Consider the following 25,766-nt stretch of genomic DNA (forward strand, 5'->3'; position numbering starts at 1 on the left):
CACTTGGCACAAACTGAGAAATATGAGAATTGAAGTTAGAAATTAACTGTAAAATGAAGCAAACCAATGTAACGCGCAACTTTGACCCTCGAGCTAGGTCGCCCTCGAACCAACTGAGTATATTATTGAAAAGCAAGAACTGAACAATAGAGCTTAAGAGAGAAAACGTAATATATTGCTTTGTTATGCGTGAATGTCCCCCTTACAAAATGATTGGAACTCCCTTTATATAGTAGAGGAGTTCTACATATGGTACAATTCTAAATACAAAAGGAAATCTCCAAATTGGCTAATCAACCGGTCTTGACTTGATACATGCTGAGATCTCCGCCATAATCCTCGCCCGGTCACGGATTCCTCGGCTTTCTATTATTCGACTTAGCAGGCTTCCTTCAATCTCGCTAGATTGCTGGCCGTTGCAGCGACTTATTCATAATGCGACTTATAAATTCTTAATGCCCCAATTTTTTTTGACTAAATGCAACAACAACCACCCAGTATAAGGGTAGTGTGTACGCATACCTTACCGCAGAGAGACTGTTTCCGATAAACCTCAGCTCCCTCCCTCCAAGAACTCCCTACCTTGTTGTTGGGGTGACTTGAACTCACAACCTCTTGGTTGGAAGTTGAAGGTGCTCACCGCTAGAGCAACTCACTCTTGTCAAATTTTTTGACTAAATGTGACTTATGCAATTTACCTTAATTTGCATTCTACAAGTTTCCGCCCGTGGCGAAATTTATTGTTAAACTGTGAAGTTGCTTGAAATAGGAAGAAAGAGAATTGGGTAAGGTATTGTCGTTCAAATATACACAAACTTGTAATTATTTTACCATATAGAGATTTTATAAAGAATTTCACATTTCTATTTTTGGAACAAATCTTTATAGTATAAGTTACGAGTTCAAATAAACTCAATAATTTTTGCTTCATCATTATATATGTGTTAAATTTCTTACTAAATATATATAAATACCAAATTTCGAAGTCATGAACTCAAATGATCATTGGGTTCAATGCTATCCCTAACTCGTAAAGTGCAAATTCTGAATCCACTGGGATAGAAAGTTTAAATTCCATGACAATGTCGTGAAATTTCACATGTAGAATGTAAAACTACATGACATGACTATTTTTCACTTATAGAGGCTGCAAAGTGGCTATTTGTAAATTTTACCCAATTACTCGGGCCTAAAGGAGGAAGATTCAAATAACAACGTACTTGAACTTTGTCGAAATTTTACAGAATGCTAGTCAAGTTGAAGTGAATTATTCAATTTTTAGTTCCATTTCTGGAAGTAAAATAAGAGCTCAAACAACGCACAGTTTGGATCCGAAAACGGTGGTATGAAATATAAGACAAATTCGCTCATATAAACAGGTAAGTGCAAAACATCATACTGATCATAGGATCCATTTTGTGCTCGCTGCAAAATAATCTGAAAGAAATCCCCCCAGAAAAAAAAAAGAAAAGAAAAAACGAAACAGAAATCAAAAGAAAGCAGCATTTATGCATGCTTGGTCTGGAGCTGAAGAGAGAAAACTACCCCAAGATTTAGGAGATAAGAAATGCACATATAACTAAGAACAAGAATAATTTACACAGTGAAGAAAATTTTATGGTTTCACCTTTTAACTAAGAACAAGAATAATTTACAGTCGTAAAATAGTTCTGAGTGTATCACAGAGATTCTGAATCGTTTGTTGTTCCTGAGATGCTTGCATTTCCTGAAGAGGCATCTCTTCATAGCACCTACATCAAAAAATGATATTATCGATTCATTTGGGCATCACCAAGGAGAGAAAATGATGAAACACAACATGTTTTCCTAGTAAATTAATAAATTACTAATACTCAAGTTATAACAAAACCAAGATATAGTAGTGAGTCAAATGGACTTCATCAAAAAAAATAGTGAGTTGCATGAAAAGATAATATTTGAATAAATTACTGTCCAAGGATAATATGATCATACATCTTATGATACGCTAAGGCCTGAGTAAGATTCATCAGTGTAGGACTCGAGGTTAGTCTCTGGTACACACTTGGAGGAAGGGGAACCTGCAATCCATCAACTAATAATGATTATAATAGGAGAGAAGCTAAAAAGAAAGGAGCCGTGGAAGCGGCCACTAATGCTTGCATTAGGGTAGACTGTCTACATCACACCCCTTGGGGGTGCGTCCCTTCCCCGGACCCTGCGTGAACGCGGGATACTTTGTGCAACGGGCTGCCCTTTTTTTAGAAGGTAAAAAGAAAAGCCCAGAATAAAGGTCTTTGTAAGGAGGAGGTAAAGAGGACCTCATTTTGTCTGCTTCGGCCCTTCTTGGATTGAGAATCACCGGAGAATAGTTCCTGCATTGCTTCTACAGCAATCTTTCCACTATTATCCCTTTGCCAGTCCCCAAGCACATCGTCAGACAAGAGTGCTATTGGTGATATGTCGGTTGCTCTCAGAAATGGGATTGGCACCGTGTTACCAGCCGAGTATATGGACCAAAGCTGGTACATGCACAAATTAGCAGGAGTCAGAATCATATTTGCACCCGTTGAACAAGCACGAACAAAGAAAATTAAAATAATGCAGTGACAGCCAGAAGCAAGATCTTATAACAAGGCGAAGTAGCGGTTAATGTCAATGGAAAGGCAGTTTCACCTCATGAAAACACTTTGTAAGAGATATGCATATATATAAACACAAAGCTAGAAATATAGCTATTGGGAGGATGTCTTTCTATATTGAAAGAAGATCTTAAAGAGAGCTATGATTAATTTACTCCTTGGACAGAGCTCGAGAAGGTAAATAATGTGTTTCAGATGCAACGTGTTACTTTAAAGAGATATGGCTCAACGAATAATGGAAATGGCCTAATACTACAGTGCAAACTAAAACTTAAAGAGTGAAACCTCAAACTCGTAGCTATAAGTTCATCCTGTGTCTTCTTCGTTCTCTGCTTATGCAATTAAGAATCTACAGATGTTAATATGGTTGCCATTTTCAAAAATAAAAATAAAAATAAAGAATCTACAGATGTAGGATCAGTTGTAATGAAGCTTCTGAATATAGATGTAGATAGAAATTTTATTTACACGCTTTGGGAGAATTAGTCCGATTACTGATTGTTTAGATAGTTTTTCCATGAAATTAAACCACTTCCTGAGTTGACAATTCGGTAACTTAAGGGTATAGCACAGAACACATATTCCTCGCATTATGGGACAGGGTAGAAGAAGAAAGAGATTTCACACTTTCATCATCGCATATTTCATGACAGAGCAATTAGAATACCTTGTCCAATGCTTTCCGACTGACAGTTTCGCTTTTTAAGGTTCCAGTATTATAGCCACCACTACTAACAGTTGCTTGAGATGTAGTACTTCCCTTTAGGCCCGGGTCAGGAGAAGGGAAGGTTCCAGGAGAAGACACTTGCATGTTCTGTAGTTGGGACATTCCAACGGGTGAACTGACATCAACGTCATTGAGCAACCTGACAAGAAGTGTACATTTTTTAAGAAATGGGCTACTCGAATGCATTACCACTAAAAAGATACTCTCTTTTCTCTCTCTGTCTGCAAGTTTACTTTTACTTTACTGTTGATCCGCTGATCGTAGTTTGGAGTTAGGAGTAAGATCATGGGGGCAATCTGGTTTATAAACAGTTGAAACGACATAGCCACCTAGAGACCAAGCTAGTTACTCTAAGAGATGGGGCTTTATTAGTAGTATAGGTTAGGCTTTATTAGTAGTATAGGTTAAAGAAAGAAGACAGCCATAACCAAGAGAACCAAGATCCACGTTTCAAACTTCAAAGTAATGCCAAGATCAAACTGTACATAAAGTTGATACTTAATAGAACTTATCAGTCTGCTATTTAGTATCAAGATCACCTATGTGAGAAGACATGCCCAGCAAAAAAGTTTCTAAGAGAGAATTTAAGTGACAAGGATGAATTACTTTTCTGATTTAATAGGTTTCACCTTCGAAATAAACAAGTAAATAATCAGATTAACAGGGAAAAAAAATACCAGGGAACATTTGATTTGCCAGCAACGGTGGGAATGGAAGGACTTCCAGCACGCTGGAGAGTAGATGATGCTTCTGTATTTCTGATGTGACTAGCTGTCTTATCCACATCAGTTCCATCTCGGACTATCATAGTCCCAAAATCACCTGATAAAACAGATCCAACAGAATTTATGTTCAGACTACTTACTGTTCAAATAAACTTTCATCGTTCAGGACGAATTGGCATATTTTAGTTAATATTTTCAGAAATAGAGTTCAATATTTTCACCAATGTTACATAGCAAGCTCTAAAAAAAATACAGGATTTGCCAGTCACCATGTTCCACTGAGATCATTGATCCGCAAATGATATCGGAATCTTCCCATCTTACTCCCAATTGTCTGAATTAAGATGACTCTCTTGACTAGCATAGAGATATGATATTCTAATAGTTTACTATACTAGAGTTACGTAGAGATATGTTATAATTAAAGCCTGAAAATACAAAGTAGGTAGTTTAAATATGTCACTCCAGAACAAGGTAGCAAAGAACTTGCTGTATCCTGAATCATTGAACCTACTTTGACCAGCGCGGATATTAAGAGTACAACACTCGAACTGCTTGGAAGAAGAAACTATTTAGAAGTTTGAAATGGAAAAACTGGAGAAGCTGAAAAACTGTCACCTCATTTTTAAATGACGTAAACCAGTATTTAATTTAGTTTGGATTGTTGGAAGGAAAGAAAGCTGCCATTTAAGGAACTGAGTGAAGTCCATTGGGACGAGCCAAAAAATAAATCATGTCTTTCGGGATGACGTCAGTAGTTATAATATTGGTTAAATATTCGGCTATAGTACTTCTTCAATTGGGAGAAGGGGGTTGAGTAACTGTGGAGGGTCTCAAAACACAGTGGACGGGGGTAATTTTGAGCTGAGCGACAACGTGAAGGTAACATGGCACTGAGAAAAATGCAACAGCTTTTAGATTCGATTAAACAAGACAACAATCTGTGTCACAGACTTAGTTATAAAATCACATGTTTTAAATGACAACAATCTGTCAGACTTAGTTATAAAATCACATGTTTTAAAATGAGTTATCTGATAGAATATCAAAAAATAGTCTTCCATTTTTATGTTTGGCAAACAACAATATCAGAGCTAGAAATAGTAGTTTGGCCGTGAGAACCAAGGAATGAGACGTATATTATGTTTGACTTATTCTTCTTCAAATTCTCCATAAAAATAAGATAATTGAGCTTCCAGGATATGTTCAGATACAACTCGTTATCAATTGTATCTTGTTTTCTCTCTTGCAACGAACAGAAGCTCCTAGAGAACCTCAGTCAAAAACACAATGCAAGATGAAACTGCAGGTTACCTTCTCCAACAGGCTCCAAGCTTGTAGAAGGTGCATCATCATTTTTAGGCTTAGAGGGAACGGTATCCCCAAATTCATCATTCACTTTTGGACCTCCCATGACCTGAAGTTGGAGAAAAAGGCTTTGACAAACAGAATCTCACTTCCTTATTTTTTGGGTGGGTGGGTGGGTGGGGGGGACCATCCATGCTCAAAAAGGAAACATCAAAGGAAGTCATAAAAAGGGATGTAAGTTAATCAGGCGTACATCGTCTCGTTGTGAAGGAGTCTCTGAAGCAATCTTTTCCGCTTCCAAGGCCATTGATGCCCGAACTTGCTTTGCTTTCTCAATCTTCGGCATCATCACAGAAGCTCCAGCTTTGGATTTTTCGATGAATTTATGCTTTTCAATGTAAATGGAAGAAAAATTAGTATATGCCAAAGACCACATGGCTCAGGAGGTAAACAAACAAAACAATTTGCCAAGTGATACACTTATACAAATACCTTTAGCATCTCTGAGGCAGTTGGACGAAGTCGTGGGTCTTTTGTAAGGCACTTGGCAACAAAATCATGGAATACAAGAGACCTGAAATAATCAACAATCCATATCCAATTCTTAAATAGATAACCAAAGGAGGTAATTCTCTCTAAAGAGGAAGGAACAGAAGGATGACAACTAGAATCTTGTCCATGATTTTACGATACTGAAAAGAAATTTCATTCAAGAAGGAGAGGTTACATGGGTGGCGAAATATTCTTCAGCAGGAAAACAAAAAAAATATGATTTAACAAACAAAAAGAAAAGAAATTTCATCTATCAGCACCCACAATCTGAGTTGCAGGTCTACAGGAACCATATTCCCAAAAAACCATTAGTCTTTGACCACAAAGATGCAAGGAAAACTACAAATGAAACTTAGATTTCTGAACCACGAGCCACGAGGGCACATGGACCATAGGTACAAGGACCTAGCATCCTTTTCCAACCCAGAGGGCATTTCCATTTGTTCATACTTTCCGATGCTTTCCTTAGAATTAAACAAAGAGAAACTGATTTTCTGAACCTATTATAAGGCACTTTAGAAGAGGATCAAACGGAGACCTGTGCTTCACTTCTTCTATCGAAGTCGAGACATTACAATATATCATGCATGTAAGCTTTAAATGCTCACAGTAAACGAGATATTACAACATATTATGCATGTAAGCTTTAAATGCTCACAGTAAAGCAGAAAAAGTCTGGCATGGATACTCGGCTAAGAGCTCAAAGCTCTATATTTGTCTCCTTTTGACAGAAACTTAAGATGCTTTTTAACTTCCTAATCACTATGCATAATTGAACTCTAATGGAATGAAAAGAGCTGCACAGTGACAAGTACAGCCAGTCAAATTTTCTCCCAGGGCTTTGGTTCAGTCGCAAGAGCAAAGCACTTAGACGCAAGGTTAGGCGAACGACAAAAGCTTAGTCTTCAAGAGGAGAAGGGTAGAGGGGCATATCCATTATCTATCGATTTAGAATCGTGCGGCATCTGACCCTAGGGAATTTCTCGGTTATCAACAGTAGTATAGCCAGTCAAAGCAATTCCGGAATTTTGACTGATGCAAATAATAAGCCAATACATAGAAGAGCATCTCAGGTGCAAAAGAAACATGAACTTAAAAAAATGTTTTTGTTTAGAAAGGTTGAGAAGTTTGAAGTTATTTCCTGAATAACTATTAAGAAACGAGCTATCGACTTAAAAATGTACGAAATTGTTATCCAAAAGGCAATCCAAAGCAAAAAAATTTAATAAGCAATATTTGCATCCAGTAGTTTCTATTCTGAATATTAGCATAAACCATAACATAAGTGGCCTGTGCATAATTGCTAAAGTTAAACTTTGACTAGCTGGACACAAGTAATTATTATGCTTGCCATGTGGCACAACCTCATTATTTTACAAAATTTGCAACTAGCACATCTTCAAGACTTTAATAGGCTTGAAATTACACTAATTGGCAGCAAAGTGATATTTTTGATTCCAAAAAGGGTAGTTATATTTCATTTTTGCTTGAACATTCCACATTCAGAATCCCAACTACAACATGTATTAGAAGGGAAGGAATTGACAAGGATATAAAACACAAAACAAGTGAAACTGAAGCAGACCAATCACTTTTGCTAAAAATTTCAGGTCAGCAATTAATCCACAAAGATGCAGCCCATGTCCCATGCCCAAGTTGCACGTCTATAAACATTACATGGGCTAGCAATGCTGAAAAATGGTATTTGGAAACTAGGAACAGGAAGAGGGAATTATCAATGCTAAGTTTTATTTAGTGAAGAGAAGTCATTGCACATTTTTGGACATATAACTTACCCATGCTGAAAATGGTATTTAGAAACTAGGAACAGGAAGAGAGAATTATCAATGCAAAGTTTTATTTAGTGAAGAGAAGTCATTGCACATTTTTGGACATATAACCTACCCAAACCATGCTATTTTATCAGTTTGGAATCAGACATGCTTTACAAAGCTCACATAGGCAGAGCTAGACCCACAAGGAGAATGCCACTGATGCGAGACAAGACTCACTCTTCAAGAGAAGGGCATGATGACAGACGAAGATACAACTCAAAAATTAGAATAAGATTGTTGAAATGGAGTACGACAGAAGTACAACAGAAATGTTAAGTGAAAGAAAGATATCTAACGAAGTGCAAATGCAAGTTATAGAGCTCAGCATTGTTATATAGAAGTGGATGTTAGATCTCTAAGATTCTAGCACCCAACAAATCCATAAAACAAATGTCGAAGAAATACGGATATTAAGATGGATTCGTGGTCATACAAGATTTTAGTTTGACAAGATTAAAAACTATGTTATGCGAACTCTCCAAAATGTTGCCGTACACGTGTAGGATCCTCCAAAAATGCACTACTTTTAGAGAATCTGACACACAGCCAGCGACATTTTCGAAGAGTCCAAGCAACATAGATTAAAAATGACCAAATTAATATTTAAAGGTGTAAGTAGCACATATAATTGATAAAAAGAGAGAAGGTCGCCTGAGATGGTTTGACCATGTCCTAGGTAGACCTCCATATGCACCTATCTATAGCTATGATAGTACTATGACAAATGGTGACAAAAAGACAAAGTAGACGTAAAATCATAGAAAAGAAAGTTGTCTCAAAAAACTTACAAACTCTTTGAATCAACGCAAACTTAGCTAAGAACATAACACAATGGAAGCAAAGCATCCATATAGACTATATCATAAGTTGGGATAGGGCTTAGTTGTAGTTATTACAGTTCTAGTATATATTAGAAATTTTTTCAAAACGGGTTTTAGAAATTTGTATATCCATGTAAAGAAAAATGTGAGATGTTAAAGAACCTTAGTCTTAAAGTATTTCCAACTTCCAATAAAAACGAAAATTATTTAAAATAAGAATGAAATGGACCTCAATAGAGCGGGATGGATACATTGGTGCATAGTTGATTGATCTATATATAAAACGAGTTGCTCTAAGACTTGCAACTGATAGGAATAAAGAGTTTTACATGAATTATTGCTCAAAAGGAGAGTGGATATAAACCAAAAAACAGCTGAATAGAAACCAACATAAAGAATAGAGGGCAAACCATTTCTCTTTATCCTCAAGCATTGGAGCTGGTTCAATGGATATCATAAATAGCACCTATCAAAAGTTACAGAATTCACTTAAGGAGTCCAGAGGAGATTCCAAATAATAAAGCATGGCCAAAGCTTTAGCAACTCAATCTATAGGCATTCATCCCTGGTAGATGGTTTATAAGCAGATATAATGTTTGATCAAACTTTTTTTTTATTGTTATAATGTTTGATCAAACTTCTGCACTTGAAGCAGCATTCTTGAAATGTTTTGATATTGATTACCAATACATAATTTCTTTTTATGATGTTACTAGTTTATTGATTTAACAGGGGAATTCCTGCATAACAGATATGTAAACATATTATAAAACATAAATTTCTACAAAGAGCAGCCAATCATCATATCTGTTCCAAACATGTGCAGAAAAAGAATAAGGTTTCACTAATCAATACAAAAACTACGAAATGAATTATATAAACGTAATTCATCTTTCTTGTCAAATGTCCATTTATTTACTCTTCACCTACACCACCCTTTAGGAACCACCACCATAAAGGGCAAAACAAATAAGACAAAAATAAACTATAACTCAAAATAAAGGAGGCAAAGGATGAAAATTATTCCCACAAAAAGAGAATTGAGGAAGCAAGAAAAGGAAATGATTATTAGAAAGCAAAAGAAGGAAGCACACAAGGTGGAAGAAAAATGATGCGCGTCCTTAGGCTACCTATGTCACTGATGTCAGATGTCAGCACAAAGCAAACAGTTCAAAGCTACCACCAGCACCCCATCATGATACCTAGTGGAAGTTAAAATATCATCCTCCGGAAGCACTCTTCAAAAGATCATATACTCGAAATACAGCCCAAATAGCAATCACGTAAGTGGCTATACTTTCAGATTGAAAGATGCGTGATATGTGATAACCTTTTTTCCCCTCTTGATGGGAAATGTTAATAACTCATAAGTGAACAAAGAGCTATACTCTAGGTAGGACATTGACCAAACAGAGGAGGAGAGCTCACTGGGAAAGGTGGGCAGACCAGGCCTCAGCTTACTTGATCAAATAAAAGGTCTCAGTCTATTGCAACTTATTTCTTTGACATCTCACGGCCTTGAATCATTAATGATGTTAAAAGAGGCATTTGCATTTTATTCAGTATTTTAGTGGCAGGATAATCCACATAAGGAAGACACGTAATTGTGTTGCCAGGCTCAGTTTCATCCAAAAACCATGCTGCATAACATTAGAAAACATCAATGCACTGGCAGAATCAACAATCTAGATCAACTTTGATTGCCATGTCAGATAGTTGTTTATGAAGTAAGATGATATCATTAAAAGGCATCATCATGTAGGTGCAAAGGTTACAAAAGAAAGATTAAGTCATCCCAAGTGCAAAAGAGAGATCAGAGTATGGCTAGGGAGCTGACAAAATCCAAAAAATGATCAGAGCTATTACACGGGAGAATTAATCCAGCTAAAAGGATTTAGCAAACATCTAGCATCAGGGAGCAGTTTGAAGTTGAGATATCAGATACCATCAATCATCATGTCAATTTTTTACGAAGCGAAGTCTATCAGCATGAGATAGCATGCAATGCATGTCACCTAATGTAAATTAGTTAAATTAAAGGACTAACCCTCATTGGATGCACTGTTGCCCTCGGAGGAAGACCCTGAAAAGGAAAAAGAAAGAAAGTTCAGCTCCAGCAATATCATAACCATAGACAAAACTGCCTCATTAGGAAGTATCTTAGATACAAACAAATAAGCAGCAAACTACTAACACAATCAAATGACCTTACAGATTGGAAGATCAAGTTGTCAGCCAAAAAATAACTTGCTTTATTCTTCACATTGTTCAAATTTTAAAACAAACATTAAATTGAACACAAGGGACATTGGCGATACAAACAAAAGTTCAACATGAACACATAGAACATAGTGCTATGTCTCGGATGCAATTGAAGACAAATAAGAAAATTTACCAAAAAGGAAAGGCAGTTCAGAGATTCAATTAGATGTACCTCGGCCATTTCAATAGCAGACACTCCGAGAGCCCATACATCTACCTGGTGAATATCAGATAATAATCAGAAAAATGAAAAGAATGAGCTTGCACAAAGCCAAGATAGTTCACACAAGTTATTGGGATTCAGATAAACTCCAGTCAGCACCACCTTGAAAAGATGGAAAACAGAGCAGACGTGATACCTTTCCATCATAACGACTTTCTTGAATAACTTCTGGTGCCATCCAATGGGGAGTGCCAATGAACTGAAAATAAATGTACTAACATCAGGAACTTTTGCAGATAAAGAAACAAGTCGGAAAGTACTTGGCAGGTTGAGCAGCATACAACAACAACAACAAACCAAGTGGCAAGCAATATCAACAACAAAGGCTAGAAAGATAATTAGCAACAATCGAAGAGCTTGAAAATTAGATGGAAGGAAGCATTAGCAATAACAACAGCAAGATAGTAGGAAACCGAAGTGGAAGATAGTAGTAAAACAGCTAATACTAGCAATCTATAAGAACAAGAACACTACCAGACTAACTAGTCTAATACCCCTGTACGGAACAGAAATACGCTCGACTACTTACTAACCTTCTACCCTAATTCTCGACCTCCACGCCCTCTTATCAAGGGCCATGTCTTCGGTAAGTTGAAGCCGCACCATGTCCTGCCTGATCACCTCTCCCCAATACTTCTTTAGCCTCCCTCTACCTCTTCTCATACCCACCAAAGCCAACAGCTCACACCTCCTCACTGGGACATCTAAGCTTCTCCTCCTCACATGCCCGAACCATCTAAGCCTCGCTTTCTGCATATTGTCCTCCACTGGCCCACGCCCACCTTTACTTGGAAATCTTCATTCCTAATCTTATCCAACCTAGTATGCCCGCACATCCATCTCAACATTCTTATTTCTGCTACTTTCATCTTCTGGATATGGAAGTTTTTGACTGGCCAGCACTCTGCCCCATACAACATAGTCGGTCTAACCACCACTCTATAGAACTTACCTTTTAAGTTTCGGTGACACATTCTAACTGAGTGAAATGACCAGCATACAAGCTGAGTGAAATGTGACTGCAGCCAGAAAATACGGATAAAACTGGCTGGATTTAAACAGCACGAAACCCCCAAATATCTGATAAAATTTCAGAGTCTACACTCACGGAATAGAAATACAAGTGTAGTGACCCGTTTACGTCTTCGCGTGGTACATAATCAGAGCAACAAAAATCATCAACCCACTTACAACTAGTAGACAAGACGTCTCCATTGGGGCAAGGTTTCAAACAGCTAAAGGACAAGTTTTTTTTCTTTTTAAAGCCAATGTCAATTAATTGGTTCAGTTCAAACACAAAGAAGACATATCTTGTAAAACTGAACATGATAATGATAAAACTATTACACTGTTTTGCTTGTGCAGGCCTCAGACACCTAGGTACATTTTGACATTTTATCATTTCAAATAGATCAGCATAGATATGACTCATATAGACAATACCAAGTTGAGATTGGGGTGACATTGATCGAGTTGACCATCCATAAGCATATAGGAAGGGCCTCAGCTAAAAGACAAGGGGGTTGTGTTCGAATATCCGATCACATAACAGGAGTTTACTTTCCAAAGGATTATGTAGATCTAGCAAAGGAGAAAAGGGACTTTGGAGCGATGTAATTGTGGCTATATATGGGACCATGAAGGGTTCGTTGTGTTCAAGAAAAGCAACGTCCTTTGGAGTCAGAGTATACTAAGAAAAAAGAAGTTTGTGGGAAGATTTCTTTAAAACAACCTGCTTCAGAGTTGGCAATGGAAGGAGAGTTAGGTTGTGGCTCGATATTAGGCTTAATCATCAACAACTCAAAGATCCATTCCCTGATCTCATGATGCCTGTGCATGACCAGGAGTCCTCTCGAGCAAACAATACAGTGGTAACCAACCTTGACGACCAATGGATGTCAAGTTTAGAAGGCCATGCAACGATATGGAATTAGAGAGGATTAATCAACTCTTTGGAAAATTAACAAAATATCCAGTTCTTTTTAACATAACGAGACTGTTCTAAATGCAGACGGTCACGTAATTTTCTTACATCAACCTCTTTTTTGGATAACGGTTATGTCCATCTTGTGCCATCTCGACTGTTCCATCAGGAACCTGCTATCTCCCACTAGCACACATACCGAGTAACTCAATCCGCCAAGACTTACGTAGATCGGTGTTGATTAGCATGATTCAAGGAGATTTGATTTAGGAGTGTTGATTAGCATGATTCAAGGAGATTTGATTTAGGAGTGTTGATTAGCATGAATTCAGAAGATTTGATTATATTTAGGAGATCTGATTTGATTTGATAGCTAGATTGATTGTATAGATTTATTTTATTTCTTGAATTAGCATTAGGAGCTTTGTATAAATTCCCTTGCTCATAAGATGTAAACACACACAGAAATACAAGAAGCCTTTTCTTCTTCTCAAAATCTACATGGTATCATAGCCATTGCTGTCTTTTTGAGGCGAGTTATCTCCCTCGCAGCACTAGGGTTCCGTTTTTATCAAAGAGGTCGAGTTTTCTCTCTCTTGGTGGTTATCCGCAACACAAACTCTTTCTGGTCAATTTTGTTTTTGGAATTTTCTTTTCTATTAGGGTCGCTGGAACAGTACAGGGATAGGAAGAAGGACCTACACATGGTGTTTATTGGCCTAGAGAAAGCATATGACAAGGAGAGGTTCTTTGGAGATGCATGGAGGTTAAAGGTGTGCCGGTTTCCTACATAAGGGCGATTAAGGACATGCATGATGGAGCTAAGACTCGGGTTAAGACAGTGGGGGGCAACTCGGACCATTTCCCGGTTGTTATTGGGTTACACCAAGGATCTGCGCTCAGCCCGTTCTTATTTGCCTTGGTGATGGATGCACTGACACCCCATATTCAAGGGGAGGTGCCTTGGTGTGTTATTCGCTGATGGCATGGTGCTGATAGATGAGACGCGAGGCGGCGTCAACGAGAGGCTGGAGGTTTGGAGACAAGCCCTTGAGTCTAAGGGTTTCAAGTTGAGCAGGACTAAGACGGAATACCTGGAGTGCAAGTTCAGCGCAGAGCCGAGGGAAGCAGGCATAGAAGTGAGGCTTGAATCACTAAGTCATCCCCAAGAGAGACAGTTTCAAGTACCTTGGGTCGATTATCCAGGGGGGTGGGGAGATCGACGAGGATGTCACACACCGTATAGGGGTGAGGTGGATGAAATGGAGATTAGCATCTGGAGTCATGTGTGACAGGAAAGTGCCACCGATACTCAAAGGTAAGTTTTATACAGCGGTGGTTAGACCGGCCATGTTGTATGGGCCTGAGTGTTGGCCAGTTAAGAACTCACATACCCAGAAGATGAAAGTAACAGAAATGAGGATGTTGAGGTGGATGTGCGGGCACACTAGGATGGATAAGATTCGGAATGAAGATATTCGGGAGAAGGTGGGTGTGGCTCCTATGGATGCCAAGATACGGGAAGCGAGACTTAGATGGTTCGGGCATGTACAGAGAAGCCCGGATGCCCTGGTTAGGAGGTGTGAGCGGTTGGTTTTGGCGGGTACGAAAATAGGTAGAGGACGACCTAAAAATATTGGGGAGAAGTGATCAAACAAGACACGACACGACTTCAGATTTCCGAGGACATGGCCCTTGATAGGAAGTTGTGGAGGTCGCGCATTAGGGTTGTAGGTTAGGAGGTGGTTGAGGCAAGTATGATAGGGTTGCATCTCCGACTGCTAGTAGTTAATTTTGTGTTCACACTATTCTTCGTTTTTATTGTGCCAGGCTTTATTTACTGGTTATTATTATTGCTTTTCATCTATTTTCTGGTTCTTATGTTGTTGTCATTATTTCTTGATTTTTCTGTTGATGGTACTGATATAGTGTTTCTTTTCGTCGTCTTGAGCCGATGGTCTTTCGGAAATAACCTCTCTACCCCCTCGGGTAGGGGTAAGGTATGCGTACACACTACCCTCCCCAGACCCCACTTATGAAATTTTACTAGGTTGTTTTTGATATAGTGTTTCTTTTCGTCGTCTTGAGCCGAGGGTCTTTCGGAAACATCTCTACCCCCTCGGGTAAGAGTAAGATCTGCGTACACATTATCCTCCCCAGACCTCACTTATGGGATTTTACTGGGTTGTTGTTGATGTTGTTGTATTAGGGTCGCTGGAATATTGTGAGCCTATCCCTACTAGTTTTGATTTTTCAGAATAAGGGAGGAAAGAGAAAGAATAAAAAAAAGTGGATTCAACATTCGGATTAATAATGACATAATAGAAGTAAGTGGGTCGATCAAGTATCCGAAGCGATTGGTAATGGCACAATCAGAAGAGGAGTAGGGAAGCATCGGTTTTTAATCTCATTATGACTTGGTCGTTCGGAAGAGCAATTAATTCGATCAGAATAGTGGAATGGAAGGCAGTAAAAGAATTAAATACTCTTTTCTTTTCTGGAGCTAAGGTTCACTCGAGACAGATTCGGTTTACAGTGAAACAGATTATTTTTGAGCAATTTTCTTCAAATTTCCTTCTGATTGGGCAGAAAAATGGAGATATTCAAGGAGGCGGATTCTGGAGAAATCTTGTCTTCAGATGAAATTCAGCTTCTCTGTCGCCTCCTAGCCAAACTTGACTCCGCTAATGTTGCCACATCTAATCATGGGCAATCGGGTACTGTCTTTGTTGTTCACCTTAATTCTTGGATTGTTGATTCTGGTTCAAATAGACACATGACAGGCTCTTCTAAAGGCATTCAAAACTATTCTCCGTGTCCCAAGGGAGATAATATTAAAATAGCCAATGGTTCTTTAACACCTATCTCTGGAACAGGTTCTGTCGTTTGTACTCCTAATATTAAACTATCATCCGCGCTCCATGTCCCTGAGTTCCCTGTCAATCTTTTATTTGTTAGTGCCATCACCAAAGATTTAAACTGTAAAATCGAGTTCTTTCGCGATCATTGTATTTTTCAGGATCTTCAAACAGGGAAAAGGATTGGCAGTGGTAGATTGCATAATGACTTGTATATATTAGATGGAATTCAAAAATCTGGTCAAGCCTTTTTGGGGGAAAGTAAGGATGTCAGCCAAGAAATAATACAGCAGCATAGACAGTTGGGACACCCATCATTCTTTGTTTTGAAGAAGTTATATCCCGATTTATTTTCAATGACTCGATTTGAATCTTTGTTCAGTGATGCGTGTAAACATGCCAAGCATACTAGAAACTCGTATCTTGTGAGTGATAGAAGCACAACTCCGTTTATGACTATTCATTCTGATTTATGGGGTCCTACCCAAACTGTTTCTTTGTCTGGTAGTCGATGGTTTGTTACTTTCATTGATTGTTGCACTAGGATGACTTTGGTATATTTGTTAAAAGCCAAAAGTGAAGTTTTCTCTTGTTTTCAGTCATTTCATAAGATGATTTGTACTCAGTTTGATGCCAAAATAAAAATCTTGAGAACTGACAATTGAAGCAAATACATGGATAAAAGATTTGGTGCTTATTTGGAGTCCAATAGGATAGTCCATCAGATTAGTCGTCCTTACACTAGTGCACAAAATAGGGTCGCTGAAAGAAAAAATGGACATCTGTTAGAAGTAGCAAGATTTCTTATGTTCACCATGCATCTACCAAAACCTTACTTGGGGGATGCTATTCTAGCGACTGCCTAGGTTATCAACAGAATGCCACTTAAACCCCTCAATTTTCAAAGTCCTCTGGAAGCTTTAAAGGGTAAGAATGAACATATTGTTCCTCCAAAGGTGTTTGGGTGTGTTTGCTTTGTCCACACTAGAAATTTTGGGAAACTTGATCCTAGAGCTTTAAAGTGTGTTTTTATTGGGTATTCTCCGACACAAAAAGGTTGCAAATGTTATCATCCTCCCTCTGAGAGATCTTTTGTTAGCATGGATGTTACCTTTCGAGAATCTGAGCCCTATTTCAGTATTACCTCGTCACCTCTTCGGGGGAGAGCAGTAAGGAGGAAGAAGTGATTCTACCTAGTTCCATTAGTGGACCTTTTGATGACATTGTCACAGGAGAAAGTGAAATTGGAGAAAGAATTCAAGGGGAGACTATTGGGCGTTTGGATAGGCCTGATTTGAAAACTTACTCAAGGAGAAATAAAACAGAAGAAGACATCATGCAATCTACCGAAGCTGAACCTTCTTATACTGGTAAATTTTCTACATTTCCTAATGAGTTAGATGTGCCTATTGCTCACAGAAAAGGAGTTAGATCTTGCATCACCAAACACCCTTTATCTAATATTGGCTCATATAATTCTTTGTCTCCCTCCTATAGAGCCTTTGCCTTGTCTATTTCTTTTGTGTCTATTCCCTAGAATTGGAGGGAAGCTTTTGCAAATCCTAAATAGAAGCAAGCCATGATTGAAGAAATGAAGGCCTTGTCAAAAAAATGAGACTTGGGAACTTGTCACTTTACCACAGAAGTTGGTTGGCTGCAAATGGGTCTTCACTGTGAAGCACAAAGCTGATGGCTCAATTGAAAGATAAAAAGCAAGATTGGTGGATAAAGGATTCACTCAGACTTATGGAGTAGATTATCGAGAGACATTTGCCCCTATTGCTAAGATGAACACTATTAGAATTATTTTGTTTTGTGCATCTAATCTTGATTGGGTTTTGCAACAGTTTGACGTGAAGAATGCATTTTTCATGGGGACTTAGAAGAAGAGGTGTATATGGAGATTCCTCCTCGATTTGATACTGCACAGAGTCAAGGGAAGGTATGCAGATTGAAGAAAGCCTTGTACGGACTGAAGCAATCACCCAGAGCTTGGTTTGACAGATTCAGCAAAGCAATGATCTCATTCGGTTACCAACAACGCAATGCTGATCACACCCTCTTCATAAGACATCAAACGGATAAACTCACTCTTTTCATAGTTTATATTGATGACATAGTAATGACAGGAGATGACAAAGAGGAGATGGCCCGATTGAAGAAGTTGTTGGTACATGAATTTGAGATCAAGGATTTAGGAAAATCGCAGTATTTCTTGGGAATTGAGGTTTCTAGATCCAAAAGAGGAATCTTTATTTCTCAAAGGAAGTATATTCTGGATCTCTTGAAAGAAACTGGTATGACAGGTTGAAGACCCGTAAAATCTCCCATTGAAAGCAATCACAAGTTACAAAGCGGAGTTGGAAAATCAGTTGATAAGGAGAGATATCAGAGGCTGGTTAGAAGACTCATTTATCTCTCCCACGCTAGACCAGACATAGCCTATTCAGTTAGCCTGGTGAGTCAGTTCATGCATGATCACCGAGATCCTCCTATGCAAGCTGTCTTTCACATTTTGCGGTATCTGAAGTCTGCTCCAGGGAAAGGTCTACTTTTCTCCAAACATGATCACCTCCAAATAGAAGCTTTTACAGACACGGAATGGGCTGGATCTCTAGATGACAGAAGATCAACATACAGTTATTGTACGCTCATAGGAGGAAACTTGGTTACTTGGAGAAGCAAGAAGCAAACAATAGTTGCTAGATCAAGTGCGGAGGCAGAATATAGAGCTATGACCCGGGGTGTTTGAGAACTGCTTTGGCTACAAAAGCTACTACAGGAATTGAGACAATCTGAAAAAGGAAAAAATTCCTTGAACTCTGACAATAAGGTTGCCATCAGTGTAGCTCATAATCCAGTCCAGCATGACCGAACAAAGCATGTGGAAATTGATCGATACTTCATCAAAGAAAAAGTTACAACTGGTGTCTTGAGTTTGATCCATGTGCCATCAGAAAAACAACTAGCTGATGTATTTACCAAAGGTCTCAACAAGCGAACTTTCCATACTTTGAGTTGCAAGTTGGGCATGTGGGACATCTTTGTACCAACTTGAGGGGGAGTGTTGATTAGCATGATTCAAGGAGATTTGATTTTAGGAGTGTTGATTAGCATGATTTCATAAGATTTGATTATATTTAGGAGATCTGACTTTATTTGATTTGATTTGATAGCTTTTGATTGTTTAAAGATTTATTTTATTTCCTTAATTAGCATTAGGAGCTTTGTATAAATTCCCTTGCTCATGGGATGTAAACACACAGAAATACAAAAGCTTTTTCTTCTCAAAATCTACAATTTACTTAATGTTTATTGTCACTAGTGGAATTCCAACCCTGGTTTCTAAGGTTTTGCACCACTTCATTGACCACTAGGCTACACCATCGGGTGCTCGATTCCTATTATCTACTAATGCCAGATACAAATGGGAGCAACAGCTATTTCCCTTGGGAGGTCGATCGGTGTACAGGAGAACCAAGAAAGTAGCTTTCTTCACATGGACTGCAACATATAAAGCTATTCTGACTCAGGACACTATCCAAAGAAGAAGAGGAGTATGGGTTAACAGACGCTTTTTGTGCGAAGCTGCTGAAGAATCACCCCTCCCCCCCCCCCCCCCCCCAAAAAAAAATACTTTGTTGGTCAGTTGCAGAAGAGAGATGGAATATGGTTTCGTGTCTCGATGGAGTAACTGCTGTAGAATATTTATCTATTGGGGCATGACTCCAGTGACGAAGAAAGTGAATAAAATTGGGACTGTATACTGCAGTGTATTATATGGAGTTTGATAAATTAGGGAAACAGGAGATGCTTTGAGGGGAAAATGCATTTTTTTTTCTTCGCAGAATATATAAAATAAATAAAAAGATAGACACTTGAACTTTTTGAGCTCCTTGGAGCTACAAGATGATGTACACTTACACTGCACTTCCTTAGGGCTCTTTTATGATTAAAATATATCGAAAAAAGAAGGCATTACCATATCTATGTGCCTTAACAACCTTTTCTAGTTGAATATGTTTGTCTTTGTACTTTTGGGCCTCTGGAAACCTCATCTTTTTTTAAAACAGAGAAAAGTGCCATACAGCTAAGTCAGAAGGTATTAGCGAATGATGTCAAGCCAAATCAATAAAAGCAGAAAAGGAATATACATGATGGATTCTTTAAAATTAGTGGAGGACACGGAACATCAATTAGCCATCATCTTTAGAGCAACAGCTTCTTGTTTTCTTGTTTATATTTTTGTTTTTCTGCTTCACCAAAAAGCATGCTTTGACAATAAATGATTGCAAAACTTTCATTGCAGTACTGCAAAAAAAGGAGGGTAAAGGCATAACACATACCGTGTTACGTTTCGACATGGTTCTAGTCAGCTGCGCAGCAACACCAAAATCACCTGCTCATTTAGTGAAAAATTAGTCCAGCTTTCCAGATTGTGTGAAATCCAAAAAGATTTCCCTTCAAAACTAGCTAGCAAGATTCTGATTCCTTTATTGGGGGGTAAAACAAGATTCCCATCAGTTGTAATTTGATTTAGCAATGATGAAGTAAACTTAAGTTGTAAGCAATAAGAATTTAAAGCATTACACGATATGCAATGTATCTAACAGAAGTGTTCTAATATGTGGCTTGTGCAAAGAGCATAATTTGCATGGAAACATAACATCCAATCTAAAGCAACATCCAATTAGTTGAAATTCTTAAAGTATAAGAACATTTTTCATTCAATTTTCTGATACACCAAACAAGAAAATAACCACACTTTGAAGATGTAATATAATAAATAATAAATAATTAATATAAAATCAAAATTAATAGATGTTAAAGAGATAAAGAAAGCACTCACCTAACTTAACCTCTCCTTGATCAGTCAGCAAGATATTACCACCTTTAATATCTCTGTGCACTTTAAAAATAGAGTGCAGATAGGAGAGGCCCTACATCACATCTAACATTACTTCAGATGCAAATATGAAAAGCCTTTTGAAATAGGGCAATTTAAGTAGTTTTGACATCATATAACATAACAACAACAAACCCAATATAAACTCACTTGAATCCCACAAGTGGGGTCTGGGGAGGGTAGTGTCTATGCAGACCTTACCCCTACCCTTGAAGGTAGAGAGACTGTTTTCGATAGACCCTCGGCTCAAGGAAAGATGAAAATAAAGCAGTAGCAACAAGCAGTAACAATAACAAGAAAACGAGGCGAAAGGAACATGTAATACTAAAAATCTAACAATAATAGAACACAAGACTAACACTAATATCCAATACTGCCGGTATGGAAAAAAAACATTCGACTACATACTGACCTTCTACCTTAATTCTCGACCTCCACACCTTCCTACAATATAATATAATGTAATATATTCTTCTTAAATCATTCACAATTCCACGTTAACAGAAACACGAGTTCAAAATGATTATGGGAACAAATATCTTGTCTATGAAGCAAACCATAGCAGAGGGTTATCGATTCATGGGTGAAGATATGCGCCATAAAGGAGTGTGTGCTTCAAACAATGTAAGGTGATCCAATGGAAAGCCCTTAGTTCTTTGAAGCTCAACTTTGAAGAAGTAGTATTAATATCATAGTTATGGTATATTGGACTCTGAAAATTTGAAATAAGTTACTTTGATTGGAATTTGATTATGATAGTACCAAATCCTATATTTTTGGCATTTTTAAATTTCCCTAAGTAGTGCGCTTCAAAATCACATTTTTCCCTTTTAAAAGCACCGGAAAAGAGCCTGACTTAGAGCTAGAATATTGCTTCGATGGTAGCACCAAACTCTAAATGTGTAGTACGACAATATAGGGTCACCCAGAAATATTTGCTTCCAAGGAATTGATTATTATAGGGTGGCATATGAAAAATAAAGGGAGAAACCATATTCTAGCTATGTTTTATAAGTATTTAAGCCAATATCTGTATACACAATTAGGCAATTAGGCTAAACTTGAAAAGGTAATATATTTTCGAAGAAGAGTAGCTTTTATCTCCACTACAAAGGTAGCGGAAAGGCTCAAGGAAAGCCCCCGTCTTACAACTTCCTCTAGTAGTATCACAGGTTATGAGTCACAAATGTAGGAGGAACGTAACAAGTCGAAGAGGGTAGTCATGGGTCATGGCCTAAGGACCTTACGGCTAAGCACAGAGTTAGTACGCTTTTAAACTTCACCGTTTTCAAAAAAACAAAAAATAGTTATTTTGCTTTAACTATGTTTTAGCTGGGAGCTAAATTGAAAGAACTAAGTAGAAGCAAAATAGGACGGAAAAGGAGCATTTATAGTATTACTTCATAAAGAAAAGGGAGCATTTATAGTATTACTTCATAAAGAAAAGGGAGCATTTACACTATTATCACTAGTAGCAACCATAAAGAAGAAGAAGTTAAGTGGAGGATTCCATAAACCAACTACCTTCGACCAACCCTCTAAATTTGAATAGAATGAAGGGGAAAAGAACCCCCTCGAGAAAAGGTCAAGTGCATGACCTTGTATTCGAAGTATCATATAATAACATTCTAGAAAGCTTTGCATGCCAACAAAATATAAGGCTACATATTTCTCAAAAAAAATAAAAATAAAAATAAATATATATATATATATATATATATATATATATATATATATATATATATATATAAGGCTTTTTATTTCTCAAAAAAAAAAAAATATATATATATATATATATATATAAGGCTACATATGCACTTACATTCAAACCCTAAAACAATAATTTAAATCAAGCATAACTTTTGGTATACTACTTGTATACGGGTGCTTTTAGTTTTGGTTCAAACACTAACGAATATTTTTTTTATTTGGGTAAGGACACTAACGAAATTTATTTACCTTTTCGAAAAGGAAAAAAATCAAGCATACCTTCAATGCCTCTCGACAAATAAATGCTATTTGATACTCCTCTAAAGCCTCATCTGTGACATTCATTAAGTCAGCAACACTTCCACCTCCACAATATTCCATTACTATCTGCCAACAAATTAATATTCCACATAAATTCAATCAACTGGAAAGTTAGTATAGGTTGCAGAGATTACAAAGGGAAAAAATGGATATGGAAACACTTATCCAATAAATCAGACAGAGCATGATTTAATTTAGAAGTTCAGAAAAATGATGACCCTTCCATACCCAAAGGTACTCTTCTCCTTGGTAGCTACCAAGATAGCGGACAACATTTGGATGACTGCACTGCTGCAACATCTCAATTTCACCTCGAATTTCTTCATAGCCTTCCTCCTAAAGGAAGCAAATATATCTATAATTATACAGAGAGAAACAAAAGAACCACTTGGGATAAACTAATAATAGGATCTAGAGCACAAAGCAAGCATACCCCTTCAGATAATGATATGACTTTGATGGCAACCATCTCTGATGTCCTCAAGTCTCGAGCTTTATAGACAGCCCCATATGAACCCTTCCCTGCGAGTATCAAAGCGCTCCACTTTCAGCCACTTCTTATCACATGTCAATAAACATTATGGTTGAATATAAGCAAAAAGTAGAATGCACCATCATTGTTATCCAATCACACAGATTAGCACCAAAATCCAATTTCTTCTAATATTTATAGTCAATGTTGCACCTTATACAGCAAAAGCATTATCATACTCATTCACAAGATAAGACAAAATCGTGCTCACAATTTGTAGGACCTTTTTTAGGAGTATGTTCAAAGTCTAGATTATCAAAAGTGCTCAAAACAAGTCAACATTATACAATTTTAGAACCTCTCTTAATAAAACATTGCATTAAGTGCAAAACTACTACAAAGCTCTGCTCAATAACCTGATCTCACAAGAATGCTTAATACATAATACTCGTTATCTCCATCTGCCAAGTAAGAACAATAACAACAACTACTACTACATCTATGCATCAGTACCAAACTAGTTAGTCTCAGCTATATGAACACTTGGCATCCATTCTACTCTATTTGCACCTGTTTCATTCCAATGCTCAATACTAATAGGGCGGAGCTAAAGGGAGGCAAGGAGGTTCAATTAAATCTCCTTCGTCGAAAAATTATACTGCACTAATTTGGGGGGAGGGGGGAGGGGGGAGGAGATTTTTGTACAAAGCTCTTGAATCCCTATTCTAGTGTAGTGGCAAGGGGGTTCAAAAATTGCTAAAGATAACAGGTTCAAATCCTAGGTGTGTCACTCTAGTGTTTTTTCACAATCCCCTTGCATGAGTTTTTCTTTTTAAACAATGGTGTCCGGGCCAACTTGCGCACACCTTGATTATTCCATTGGAGACTTGCTACTTCCTACCAGCACGGGTACCAGTAACTATGCCACCAACGCTAAGGCATATGGGCAGAGATCACGTATTTTTTCGCTGGGGTTCTCCACCCAACTTCACTGGCCAATAGGCCACACAGGGGTGCATTCCCTTGTATGAATTTCTGGCTCCGCCTTTAGCTATAACTAGTGATTCAGTAAAACATAACAGAATAAATTCCACTATTGAAATCATCTAAAGCAAATAAACAAGGAAACTAAAACTTTACCAAGCTCGTGGAGCAATTCATACTTAGTTGAAGGATCTTCCTTAGTCACGCTATCCGGTATTGAACTCGAGGACACCTTACTCCTCTGTGGCCTCAATGTAGTACCACCACCACTCCCTTCCTCCTCAGATGCAGCACGGTTCCTTTGTCTCCCAATTCCTCCAATCTCACCTACTGCTTGCATACTAGCCACTGCTCTACTCATAGTTGATCCCACACCTTCACTTTTAACTGTTCTCCTCACCATCGTCCCCGAATCGAACTCATCATTATCCTTCACTACAAACGTCGAAAATTTACCTTCCTCATCCTCATCATCCTCATATCTCGCTCTCCTAGGACTTTTTTCATCTCGATCCCAATACGACATGTAACGAGCAGTGTGCTGCTGCGGTTGATGTTGTTTAGGAGCGGTGAATTTTGAACTTCGATCGGTTTTCACAATCATCGTGCCGGAGATTGATGCCACGTCATCGTCGGCGCCGCCGCCGAAGTCCTTAGGGAGGCGTTTGAGTAAAGGAGGGAGTGATTCGTCATCGTTTAGGTCATCTATTACAACGTCGACGTCTTTGCAAACCATAGTGGCGTAGAGGTCTGATGAATTGTCTACTTTTTCCTCAGTTTTCCGGTCATTGTCGTGGATGACGACGGTGGAGTAAATGTCGGATTGTTTCGCCGGCGGCGGCGGTTTCCGAGATCGCCACGACGACGGACGAAATTCCATTTCTGACCTCAGTCTCTCTGTGAAGTGCTGGACAAGCTGGAAGATGGAAGTTATAGTGAAAAATTCAAGTTATATCGGTGAATACTCCCTCCTTTACCAGTTAAATGCAATCTTTGAAGTTTCTACCAAAAAAAATTGGTGACAAATTATTTGTAAATGATTTAAGATAATTTTTTAATGAAAATGATTTAAGTTATATACACAGTATTTGTGTTATTTAGACCGTATATTTGCACGAAACATAGATATGAATTATATTCATTTTTTTCCTAGGGAGTTGTTAATTTTTTTTTAATTTTTTTTTCAGGGAGTTGTTAATTGTTGTGTAGTATCAAGTATAATTTTTTCAGTAAAGGAATTAGCATTGATTAGTGAATATTCTTAAAGCACATTTCTTTGAAGTGTTTTATGAGATTTGAGAGTTATACAATGCAGTAATAAATAGAAAGTTGCAAATGTTTTCTTAAGGAATGTCAACAATAATTGAGATGAAGAATTAAGAGTTTAATGAAATTTCTTTTGTTTTATAATAAAATTCTTTTATTTAAACAAATACTAGAGAAGTAATGTAAGATAATGTGTACTGTATAAAGAATATGATAAACTTTCTCCATTGTTGTAACCCTCTCAAAAAATA

General features: G+C 37.8%; 1 protein-coding gene across 1 annotated transcript; it reads right to left on the reverse strand.

Moving 5' to 3' along the window:
* Positions 1 to 1,552: 1,552 nt before the first annotated feature.
* On the reverse strand, positions 1,553 to 25,251 carry LOC107792014 (serine/threonine-protein kinase 1-like). Its single transcript, XM_016614188.2, has 18 exons — positions 24,406 to 25,251; positions 23,227 to 23,315; positions 23,022 to 23,129; positions 22,752 to 22,859; positions 20,706 to 20,796; positions 20,203 to 20,255; positions 11,211 to 11,273; positions 11,024 to 11,068; positions 10,637 to 10,672; positions 9,000 to 9,055; positions 5,874 to 5,955; positions 5,635 to 5,769; positions 5,388 to 5,490; positions 4,026 to 4,170; positions 3,289 to 3,487; positions 2,301 to 2,501; positions 1,975 to 2,060; positions 1,553 to 1,751 (listed from the first exon to the last, which is right to left on the reverse strand). The coding sequence occupies exons 1-18, from the start codon at positions 25,127 to 25,129 to the stop codon at positions 1,652 to 1,654; spliced, it is 2,424 nt and encodes an 807-aa protein (XP_016469674.1). The 5' UTR covers positions 25,130 to 25,251; the 3' UTR covers positions 1,553 to 1,651.
* Between the last annotated feature and the right edge of the window lie 515 nt (positions 25,252 to 25,766).

This window comes from Nicotiana tabacum, chromosome 24 (assembly GCF_000715075.1).
Source record: "Nicotiana tabacum cultivar K326 chromosome 24, ASM71507v2, whole genome shotgun sequence".
Taxonomy (NCBI): domain Eukaryota; kingdom Viridiplantae; phylum Streptophyta; class Magnoliopsida; order Solanales; family Solanaceae; genus Nicotiana; species Nicotiana tabacum.

Excerpts from the sequence above, each read along its gene's own strand:
- LOC107792014 (XM_016614188.2), bottom strand. The coding sequence starts at position 25,129 with ATGGAATTTCGTCCGTCGTCGTGGCGATCTCGGAAACCGCCGCCGCCG. Across the intron at positions 4,171-5,387 it reads CTTGGAGCCTGTTGGAGAAG|GTGATTTTGGGACTATGATA; the intron begins GTAACCTGCAGT and ends CTGTTTTATCAG. Across the intron at positions 2,502-3,288 it reads GTCGGAAAGCATTGGACAAG|CTTTGGTCCATATACTCGGC; the intron begins GTATTCTAATTG and ends TGCATGTACCAG.